The sequence below is a fragment of the Triturus cristatus genome, chromosome 3_2, assembly GCF_964204655.1.
Source record: "Triturus cristatus chromosome 3_2, aTriCri1.1, whole genome shotgun sequence".
Lineage (NCBI taxonomy): Eukaryota > Metazoa > Chordata > Amphibia > Caudata > Salamandridae > Triturus > Triturus cristatus.
Genome location: NC_140584.1, coordinates 642,716,414 through 642,727,968, shown reverse-complemented (window position 1 = coordinate 642,727,968; position 11,555 = coordinate 642,716,414). Strand labels below are relative to the sequence as shown.

The window sequence follows — 11,555 nt, the reverse complement described above, 5'->3', positions numbered from 1 at the left end:
GAATAAACGAAATGAACACAGCTGTGTAGAGGGCAATCACTTTTTTGTGTGGATGCACAAAGCTCCTGCCCAAAAAAACATGTACTCCTGGCTCCGAAGGTGTGGGGGAGCCAAAATCCCTCTACTGCTGATTCTCACATAATCGTCTGGTGACAGCTGCACTGTCAAGCCAGATCTTAACAAGAAAACGGCTCTTTAACTTTCATGTAGTTTGAATATCACTATTTCTTTTGAACCTCACACATCCAGGCATCTATAAATAAAACAGCAGTTAAAAAAACCAATAACACAACGTCACTGGGCTACTAGTGAATGACTGGAAATGTCCACATATGGCCTTTTTTGGTTTGCTACAGAATTGGGCATCCAAGTGCTAGTTTCTCTCTTGCAGTGAACACATGGATACTAGGAACTATTTGTAACAGCATGTTAGCACACCAGAAGTGCTTGTGGCAACTGACCCTGTATTGAGCTGCCACTTTAATGACATCACAAGTCAAATCTGCTGTCTAACTGATCCCTAATTGCAGAGTCTATGAAATAGAAGCGTTTCTAATCTAGCCTCCAAAACAGAATGTCAAGGGTTGTAAATGGCTATGAATTTTCTAGCCCCAGAGATTCCCCTATGGGCCCAACTAGAAAAGAGAGTTTTATCTATATTTGCCCTTCTCTGCCTTTTCTTTAAAACGTATGGATATAAGTAACCAGGAGTAAAACCCAAAGTTTATTGTTTTTTTTTAGCATAAAATAACTATATTTGATGGTTTGGACCCTGCTGAGGAGAGCTGCCATGTTCTCAAAGGTGTCCAAAATCATCAAACTTGACCTCAGGGAGAGTTCAATCTATGTTTTAGAAGGTGCATTCAAGCAAAATGTGGAGCAATGCTTACCATTTTAATAACTACGGTGAGCATTATGCACTAGGAAATTACCAACTATACATTTGTAAAACTGCAATTGTGATTTTACAGGTGAATTATGAAATATAGAACTACGATGTCTAAACTACAGCGGGAGACCAGAACGAGAGGAAGGGCAATTATGGCCAAGGTACATACCTAATAATCCAGGTCTGCTGGAAAGCAGCTATATCACATTTCTAAAAAGATGTCTTTTTTATTAGACTTGTTTTAAGGAACACATTTGTAGATTATGTCAGCGGTAGCACATCAGCTGCAGATGCCTCCTGATCTTTCAGACCCCTGGTTAGAGGGGTAAATGGTTTGGACCACCAAATACAATTTCAAAAGACGTCTTTGACTTTGGTCAACAAGTGCTTCAAAACTTCAAATGGGGCCCATATTCAAAAAGCGCTGTGGGGCTACAAAATGGTACTAACACTACCAACATGCATAACAACACTTATGGCGACATGATGTAGATCCCTTTCCATGGTAAAAGGGAAGGGTTCTTCATTCTCAGTACGAAGAGCCTCAACAACAAAAAGTCTGGTGATGCAGATTTATTTGAAGACCACCTATCTTTAAACAGTTCTCCTTTTTGACAACGGTGAAATAGCATGTTTAGTAAACAACCGTTTTGACTCCTCTGGGAAGAGCTTTATGGAGTCTTTGGAGATTTTTATTCTTTAAGAAGTTCTTAGGTATCGCTCTGAGTTTTTGACTCAAAGCGATACCCAGACAGTGGACAAATAGTGAGACTGTAGGATGAGAAGCCGGTAACTCTTATTCAGTATTCAGTCCTATATAATTCAATTTTAGTTGGGTTCAGTGGTGAAGGAAGAGTAATCTTTGTTAACACCTGCTGTGCTGTTCCCAGATGAGCATGTGATCTTAAGTTAGATTCATTGAGAACAAGAAAAAGTGATGGATTGAAAGCTTAAATTAATCGCAGCCTCTGGTAATTACTCTGTGCCACATTCTAGTCCTTTGTTATTGCCACTACAGAGATCACCCATATGCAAATTAATTCTAGTTCTGCCCTAAAAAGCCAGTTCATCTCAACTACTAGGCCACACCCCATCTACACGTGAACACAGTAAACCACAGACGTGTTTTTCCTTTGTTGAGCTTCATCAGTACACTCTACCATGATTTCTTTGGCACGGCAAACTTGGACGCATGCCTTCGGCATTTCCTCACTCTGGGAAACTCACTATGACAAAAAATTAATGAGTAGAAATGCTTGAATTAATCTGAATCCCCGTAAATTAATCTGGGTGAACTCTATTCCGTAGTTTGTTGAACCAGTACAGACTGGGACCAACCATATGCAAATTACTTTGGATTGTGCCTTCTAGAGTGGGATCATTACAGAACAGCAACGAAACATCTCCTCAGTGGACAGTGACTTCCTCTGTTCAGAGCTCTCAAGATTTATTCTCTCTAAAGATAGGATAAAACTACTGTGTCTCAGTCACAAAAACCTGCCTGATGCAGATATTTGGTGAATTCCATAGTTCAATTGTTCTTTTCTGGAATGGAGGGGAGCTACATCAATGGAGCACTGATTGAATATATACTATTAAGTATTGTATGGGAATATATGCTATCAAGTTTTAACTCCCTGCAACCCAAGCTGTACATCCTTAGCAGAAGTTCAGAGTAGATAACGGGGGTGAACATAAATTATTTCATGACAGAACGTTCATTAATGCAATCAGCACATTCTTTGATGACTGCAAGAAAAGTTTCGAAACATTTCATCTTAGGCTGTAAATTTAAACAAGCATTGGCATAGCCAATAGGTCTCGCCTTTGGGACCTTATTTTTTTTTTTTAAACAAACTTTATTGCAAGTTTATTACGATAAGACAGTGAACATCACAATGACTACTGCAAGAAGGGCCGTGCCTAAATAAACCACCCCCTCTAGGGCCCCTGTCCAGTCCCCCCGTCCAAATTCCTTAATAACGATATCCCTCTATCGCCTTTGGGACCTTATAAGTGTTTAGCCATGCAACAGTTGCATAACTAAACACTTATAAGGTCCCAAAAGCGAGATCTATTGGCTATGCCAATGCTTGTTTTAACTGTTGCAATCTATTGAAGCCTCACGGAGAACACCAAAGCGGCCGTGCGGCCGCGAAATTGACCGCGAAGTGAAAGTAATCGCGGTAAAGCGCGACGCGCGCGCCCGCGCACATGCACTGTAGCTCTAGGCTGGCAGCACTTTTTGGAGCCCTCACAAAATGTCTCGCCAGATCAGCGCATGCGCTGGGTCAGGCGAGACCTAAAAAGCTTACACAAACTTTCTGAGCAATGTCAGTTGGCAGACAGTATGGTTAAACCTCCTAATGAGTAAACAGAGATAAGCTAAGCAGCAGCGCTGTGAGAGCCATTTGGCTCGGCTAACGAAGCATTACAATGTCAAATGCCTTAGAGCTGTGGAAAGTCTTCCTTTACTGATACTTAATGGCCTCAGTCTGAGTGAGCTGACTGGCTAGCAGAACCTGGCACTACATGTTCTAACCATCATAAGGGACTGCGCGAGGAATATTGATCCATAGGTTTACACAACAGCTAACTTATTATTACTGTATGCACTTTTGAACTTATTAGCTCCTCCCTTTTTGCAATTTAATTTCTCTCTTGATGGTAAGAAAGTTTATGGAGGGATCGGGAAATGAAGAATAAAGATGTAGGATTTAACCCTGGGTACGGTCTTCTTGAAAGGATACTCTGGTATGGGTTCCGTCTGTGGCTGATCCCTTCACTGATGCGTTCTTAAGAACCACTGTCTTACCAGTAAAAATATGAACCAGCATTCTGAATTTGACTCATACAGGAAAAGTGCTGCATTTAGGTGAGTGAGCGGTCTTATGGAGTCGGCACAACTGGGCCCCAGATTGTAACACATGGTCTCAAAGAGGCTGCATTGCTGTATGTGAGGGGGGGCTTGAATGAATAAATATAGTTGAGCTTAGGGCTCTGTAAATTCTCATGCAAGAGCTGGACCAATAGCCATTGTAACGTTAAGATGGTGCATTGCCTAGCCTACATTCCTGGCCACTCAGGTCATTACCTGTCTTGGGCTTCTCCTTCAGGGGGGTCAGGTACCCCTCTTCGTCCACCTCAGCTAAAGGACTGTGCTCGGGTACAAAGATGGTGGGGTCGGCACTGTACCGCTGGGTGCCTGTGTCGTCCGGCAGGCTGCGCGGCACGACCTGCTTCCGTAGGGTTCCATTGCAGCACGTGTCCTCACAGAGCTCGGTCACCGCCCCCTGGGGCAGCGGCATTTCAGGACCAGGGCAAGTGGCTGCTCTATAGGAGATAGGCACTCCCTCTTGCTTGGCATATCCGCCATCTCGATACATGAACTGATTCTGTAGCAGGAGATAAGAAAAATAATATTAAAAGGTAATTCTTTTTTAAAAAGTGTTCAATTTTCCTAATAAACCTTTCGCTTTCTTCTTTTTTTTTTTTTTAAAGCAAGACAGCTGGAGAGGTAGTTCCGCTGGAAAATGCATATGTGTTACCCGAAGATCACTAACCAAAATAACAGCAGCGCATTTCAACATTGAATTATGTGAGAATCACAGAGTTGTTCTCGCCAAAAATATTTTACAGAGTTCAGTGAAATAAGTACATTACCACGAAATAATTAAAATCTAACCCTGACGAGAAGGAAAACTCTCAGGGGATGGAGAGGGTTGTAAGAGGGGAAGAGGGAAAACAGAAAAAGAGATAGAGATGAACTCAAGAAGTAAAGAGAAGAGACAGAAAAGGCACTGGAAAGAAAATGAGTTGATGACAGACAAGGTACTGTGCCAAAAAAGGCCTTGGGGAGAAGATGATTAAGGGGTGATAATATTTGGGGGAAATATGGAGAAAAGAAAAACCTTGATGAAGAAAAAAGTCCAAGGGGTGCAAAGTGTATGTAAGAATGCAGCTTAAGACGCAAGATAAGTTGAGTAGAAGCAAAATGCAGGTCTATGGAAAAAGAGGTACTCCGGGAAGGAATAACAATAGTGATGTGGAGGAAGGCTTACATTTAGAGCAGGAAGAAGAGCTAGAAGAAGGGGGGGGGGGACAGAGAAAGCATAAGTGAGAATGGCAAGCAGAATTAAAGTAAGAATGATGCAGAGATAAGAGGAAAAACACAAAGGAAAGGAAAAAGGAAGGGTAGGGCAATCATAAGTATGTTTCTGCTCACACATGCACTTGCCTGGCCCATACAACCAGCACATCCATGTCTCCATCTATCCAGCTCATCTACCCTATTATCAGCCTCATCCATCCTTCATGGGGTTACTTGATTTCCCTGTGTAAAAACCATAATAACTATGTATTCTGCAAATGGTCTTTATAGTATTGCGGTTCCATTTTTAAGCTAGCCAAACCACGTGAGCGAGTTGCAAAAATGACAAGTAAAGTTAGCAAAAGGGCCAAAATATTGAGAGAGTATGGCGAATCGGGGACCCCAAAATTAAGAGCAAGGGAGCCTAAAACCTTGTGAGCGGGGCAAGGGAGATCAAGAATTGCGAGTGAGGATAATAAGTAAGTGACAAGAGATGTGAATTAGTAAAATGAACTAAATGGCTCGGTAAACACAGATCGCTCCAAGCCACAGGCGAGGCAAAGGCCCACCTACACGAACATTTTTTAAAACCCCCACTCAATTGTTGCCAATAGGAAATTCCCACGTTGAGCTTTTCTTTTGCCTTTTGGTGTTCTGTTCAACATTGCAGCCCAATAAAAAAAAATTATGTTTCTGCACTTGAAACCTGGAATACAGGAAGTGTTTCTCCACTTTCTTACCACACCAAAAGAAGTAAAACCAAGACTCCGCCTATTGAACCAGCAACGATGGGAGCTCGAATCCAGGATGTACATGTAGGTTCATGAGTGCCGGATCCATGCCAGAATTTCAGAAAATCCAGGAGATATAAATTCACTTTCCTTACAATGAATCTGAAAAAAGTTCCTTCACACAGACAATAACTTTACTGAAAACCTGGCATAGGATCCAAGTCACCTGGACCTGTGTGCTATATCCTGCTCTGATCTAATGCTATTATTCTATGATACACATTTAAGGTTACAAGGTACTACTTCATTGCCGATGGCCACCAAAAACCACATGCTGCTCGCAGGGCTGGACTGGGGAACTAAAAGCAGCTTTGGCAAAAATGCTCAAACCAGCCCTTCTCTCTTCCTTCCTGTTAGTATTCCCAGGATCCCTGGTTGGCTGAGGTAGGTACCGTAGGCCAAACAGGGACCCAAGAGCCCCAATGTTAGGGAAAAGACAGGTCGCCTCTAGACCCTTGGTAGCTTGGCACGAGCAGCCAGGCTTATCTTCAAGGCCAATGTGTAAAGTATTTGCAATTACGCTCACAGCAATCCAATGATGACACCACAAATAGACTCCACACGAGTTTCATAGAAAAACAAATATATGTTTATAAAAAGATATACGATGCGACCACACAATACTAAACCAACATATGCATCGGGGTAATACTCCCCCTGGCCTATTATTATGGAGCTAAACTAAACAAACCTACGTAATCCTAATGTCGTAATATGCAGTTCGTTATGCAAGGATCAGGTACTTCACAACATAAGAATAATGCAGATCGTAATACGGCTATCTGGTGATTTGTACTGTCACTGTAATGCAATGCATAAAGCAACAATGTGGTAAACTGCTATGCCCCCGTAATGCAATGCATACGGTCCCGGTAATGCACCGTTACTACGGGGGCATTACTACGATGTGCTTTTTCTCCGCATATTTTAGTGCGCGTTTACCATTACTACGCATGCTGCTACATAGCATGCTTTTACTTCGCAGATCCTTTTAGTATGAATTACTTTACTAAGAGCTGTGGGAGTTATGATGAGACGGGACGTGCAAAGAGGAGAGAGAGGTAAGAGGGAGGGTGTATTTTTTAAGGGTTGGTGTTTGAGTAGTAGTTTTTTTAGTTTCAGGGTAGTGCAGGGGGTAGTGTTTTAGGGTAGTGTTGTAGTGTTTATGTAGTGTAGGGTAGTATTTTAGGGTTTAGGGTAGTGTTGGGGGGTTGTGTAGGGTAGTGTTTAAGTGTAGGGGATGGACTCGTAGTAGGGGTAGGAACGTGCTGGGGTAGTGATTTAGGGTTTAGGGTAGTGTTGTAGTGTTTGTGTAGGGTAGTGTTTTAGGGTAGTGATGGAGGGATGTGCAGGGTAGTGTTTCAGTGTAGGGGACGGACTGGTAGTAGGGGTAGGGTTGTGCTGGTGGTAGTGTTTTAGGGTAGTGTTGTAGTGTTTGTTTAGTGTAGGGTAGTGTTTTGGGGGTTAGGGTAGTGTCAGGGGGCTGTGTAGGGTGGTGTTTGAGTGTAGGGGCAGGACTGTGGCACAGGGAAGTGTTAAAGGGATTAGAGTAGTGTTGAGAAGTTTGTGGTGTGTAGGGTAGTGTATTTGCATTGAGTATTTTGCGTAGTGTTGGGTAGTTTATTTATTAATTAAATGTATTTAAAAAAATTAAATACCTTTCTAAGTGTTTGGGTGTTAATTAAAAGAAAAAAAGCAATGTAAAACGAGGCGGTGTATTAAATTACATACCCGAGTAATAATTTTCAAAATATATTTTAAATTATTCCCCCACCCAAAACCCCTGTTTCACTGCAATCCCGTCCCAGGGTTTAGGTAACGTTTTAAAAATATATATATTTAAAAAGGTTCATCTTAATTAACAGTGCATTAAAAGCAGATTCTTATATTTTAAATGCTTTTGCGTAGTAATGGTTTGCTCAATAAAAATATGCGGAGTAATGGTAGTTGAGATGTAAAAACATTGCACTAAAAGCATGCGTAGTAATAGCATTCTAAGTAGCATCATATATTCCCTCTCAGGCACTCTGTTCGGAAAATGCAATGCAACGTGTAATACAGTTATCAGGCAGTTCGTTCTGCGAAACTAATGTAATGCGGAACACATATATCCGGCAGTTCGGTATGCAACACTAATGCAATGTGTAATACGACAATCCGGCAGATCGTGATGCAGGACTAAGACAAGGTGTAACACATCTATCAGGCAATTCGTTATGCAAACCTAGTGCAATGCGTAACACACCTATCAGGCAGTTCGTTAGGCAAACTAATGCAATGGGCAATACGACAAAACAGGCAGTCCGTTGTGCAGGAATAAAGCAATGCGTTATACAATAATCAGATACTCCGGTATGCAGATGTAATGCAATACGTAAGTTACTCCGGCACCGTTCACAGTGCCTCCGCCACTCGTGCTGGCTTGTGGTTAGTCTCCGGCCACAGTGGCCCCCAACACACGGGTAAGATACAACACAGTAAATGCAGCTTTGCACTCAGGCCCCGGTGCTGCCACTTTCTTGGCACACGGGCCTCAATCTGAGCCGAAGCAGAGTCTCGCGCTGCAGGACAGAGAGAGAGGCCGAGAGCGTTTCCCTTCAAGCCCGCGCCCCGCCCAGGAGTTGACTTACATTATCTGGGGGGCGCATACTCACTCTCCTCTCCTCGTCCAGGGACTTGGGCCTCCGATGCAATTTCTCGGAATTTCCGGAAAATGGGAAGATCGCAGGCTGCACACTACACCCACTCTCAGAGTCAGTGAGACTCACGGGAACTCCGGATGCACGATAACCAGACAACTCCTCACGAGGGTCTCAGGCTGCGCACGGCACATGCATGCAGTGTCGCTGAGACACACTTGATCTTCTGGTGCCCACGATCACAGGGCACAACTTGCGCAGGTCTCAGCCAGTAGATGGTACACACACACAGCATCACTGAAACACACTATCTTCCGGTGCCCCCGATCACAGGGCACCTCCAGCGAGGGTCTCAGGCTGCAAACAGCACATGCACACAGCGTCGCTGAGATACACTTGCTCTTCTGATGTACACGGTCACGGGCCAATCCACACCAAAGTTTCAGGCTCCCCCCAAGCACATGCACACTGCGTCGCTGAGACTTACTTGGCTCTCCGGTACACACGTTCACAGGACGATCCTCTCGAAGGATTCAGGCTAGACAGAGCACACGCACACCACATCTCGTTTGGAACTCCAGGTGCCCAAGATCACAGGGCACGACTTGCGAAGGTCTCAGGCTAGACAGAGAACACGCACCCACAGCGTATCAGAGAGTCTTCTCTGGAAACCTTTGTGTTCCTGTGTTTCCAAACAGGGAGCCAGCTCACCTCGGGCCCTTGGGGATAGTTACTTCAGGACACAGCACACAGCAAAGTCCTTCAAGCAGGGGGACACAGCACACAGCAAAGTCCCTACAGCCTTTCCTTAGTTGAAACAGAAAACTGCAGGCCAGCCCCAGATCACAGAGCAAGAGCAGTCCTATCCAACAGTCTCTTCAGTTGCTTCTTCCTTGGCAAAGGTTCCTCTTGATCTATGAAGTAGCTCCAGTCTTGTTCACCCTTGATCAAGCCATTCTCCAAAGTTCGGGGGCTTCAGCTCGCATAGTTATACCCCTCAATGGCTTTGAAGTCTTTGTGTTACAGGGGGAACTGACCCTGCTCAAACCAGTTCTGGGTGCCTCCCTACCAGTGACACCTTCTTCCTTTGATTAGTGGTGGTCTGGATTCTCAATCACTCAGCAGGAGATGGGACAGCTGTTTTATAGCACCAGCCCAGGCCTCTTCACCTCTAGGGGCTTCTCCTCTCCCTACACTCCAGATGCAGGTCAGCCTGTGCTGTCTCACCTCCTCCCCTGGGTCAAGACATTGCACAGATCCTATTGCATTCAAATCCAGCCAGTCAATCCACAACCAGGCAGAGACACACAGAAATGTTTAAAGCACAAAAACCCAGCCACTTCCGAAAGAGTGGCTTACAAACACATAATGCAAAAACCATCTTTATAAAAATATGTGTTATTGCAGGGTGAGTTCAGGCATACTAATCTTCACCTTTCCATCTTAAGCCTTTGAGAAGATAGGCTGGCAAACACATTACACAGCCTTTCCATTCTATTCTAGCAGTGAAAACGAAATGGAGATTATTTTACTGCCAGGACATGGTACACACCTTGGTACATGTCCCACCTTTCACATGCGCTGCACCCTGTCCGGGGTGGCTACCCTAGAGCTACCATAGGGGTGCCTGATGTGTATGGAAAGGGAAGGGCAGGGTCTGGTAAGTGCATGCACTTACCAGAGCAACATGGCAGTTTAGGAAACTGAGCGCAGGCTCCGCAATGGCAGGCCTGAGTTCCCTTCTCAAGGCTACTTGAGTGGGTAGCACAATAAGTGCTGCAGGCCCACCAGTAGCATTTGCATTACTAGCCCTGGCATACATAGTGTACTTTACTAGGGACTTTACTAGTAAAGCAAACATACCAATAATGGACAGCCAATCTCCATTACATTCTACACAGGGAGCACTTGCACTTTGACACTGTTTAGCAGTGGCAAAGTGTCCAAAGCATCTAAGTTGGCAACACATGTCAGAAGAAAGGTCTAGGGGAAAAGCAAAAAGTTTAGGGAACTTTAGCCAAAAAGGGCCAAGTCCCACGCTCCCCTTTCTCCATATCTCTCTTTCCATTCATTCACTCTCCCTTCCTTCTCCCTCTTCGATCTCCTGCTCTCTCTCCAAACCTTTTTTCACTCTCTTTCTATCCAAGCCCCTTGTATCTGTGGCAGTTATCTTAGGGAGATGAAGACAGTAACAGATACAAGAGCAGCGGCCCTGGGATTTCACAATCGGCCTTCAATGGCTCCAGCCCACTGGGGAAATGCCCTTTGGGATAAACGGTCAGTCCCGTCTTGGTTGCTTCTCAGCTGCTGAAGTGGATCTTGCCTGACTGGGTAGAAACTCTTCGTTCTAGACTTATAAATTTACCTAGGTTCTTAATAATTACAGCAAATACAGTGGCAAAGGTCAAATGACTCATAAATCAGGGGAAAGTGCAGCATACCATGGTGGGTTAGGGCTTACACACTTCACCTACGAGGGTTGGCTGGCACCTGCACATCAGTAGCTTGCTTACGTGTAGTGCAATAATCTCACAATATGCACTGAAACCTGTCTCAGTCTACCTGCCGTGGGTTTCAGTGTTCAGTCCCATAGTGATCCCATTCCGCACACAGGAATGCGCCCACAATGTAAAAATCCTTATTTCTCCTCCATAGCGCACGTTGCTGCTGCAGTAAGCCTCAGTCACCACTGAGCAGATAATTCAGAATATAGAACCCTCTTCCTTCTGAAACAAAAACTCCACACACGTTTCCCTGTGCTCACTCTGACATTATCACAATGGTGGCAAAGCAGGTGGGTTGGCAGGGTGTGTGAGAACTAGGATGTGCCTGAAAGCCTATGGGATTAAACCTAGTCGGATGAAAGGGCACTGTTTCTTTGAGGCCATGTTGGATTCTGCAGCACATGCACACATTCAGCAAACTGAGGGATTAAACAAGTACTAGCAATGCCAAGTGGTCGGGCTTTAAAGGAATATTGTTTGGTAACGTGAAGCATTACTACTAAATAGCATTCTAATAGATATGTATTTGTGTGTAAGCAAAGACTGTTAGATAATATTGGCCTAGGTTAAACATTCAGGTGACAGTTGCACTGTCAAACCAGATCTAAAAATCCATGTAGGGTAATGGCTGCTCTTCTCCCA

General features: G+C 44.2%; 1 protein-coding gene across 3 annotated transcripts in view; it reads right to left on the bottom strand.

Moving 5' to 3' along the window:
• The window catches only part of ERBB4 (erb-b2 receptor tyrosine kinase 4), a 2,224,949-nt gene that overhangs the window by 16,176 nt on the left and 2,197,218 nt on the right, over positions 1 to 11,555 (bottom strand). For all 3 annotated transcript variants that reach the window (XM_085648582.1, XM_085648584.1, XM_085648585.1), the window contains one exon: positions 3,984 to 4,284. In XM_085648582.1, coding sequence (XP_085504708.1) covers positions 3,984 to 4,284 — 301 coding nt within the window. The remainder of the gene's footprint in view (positions 1 to 3,983; positions 4,285 to 11,555) is intronic.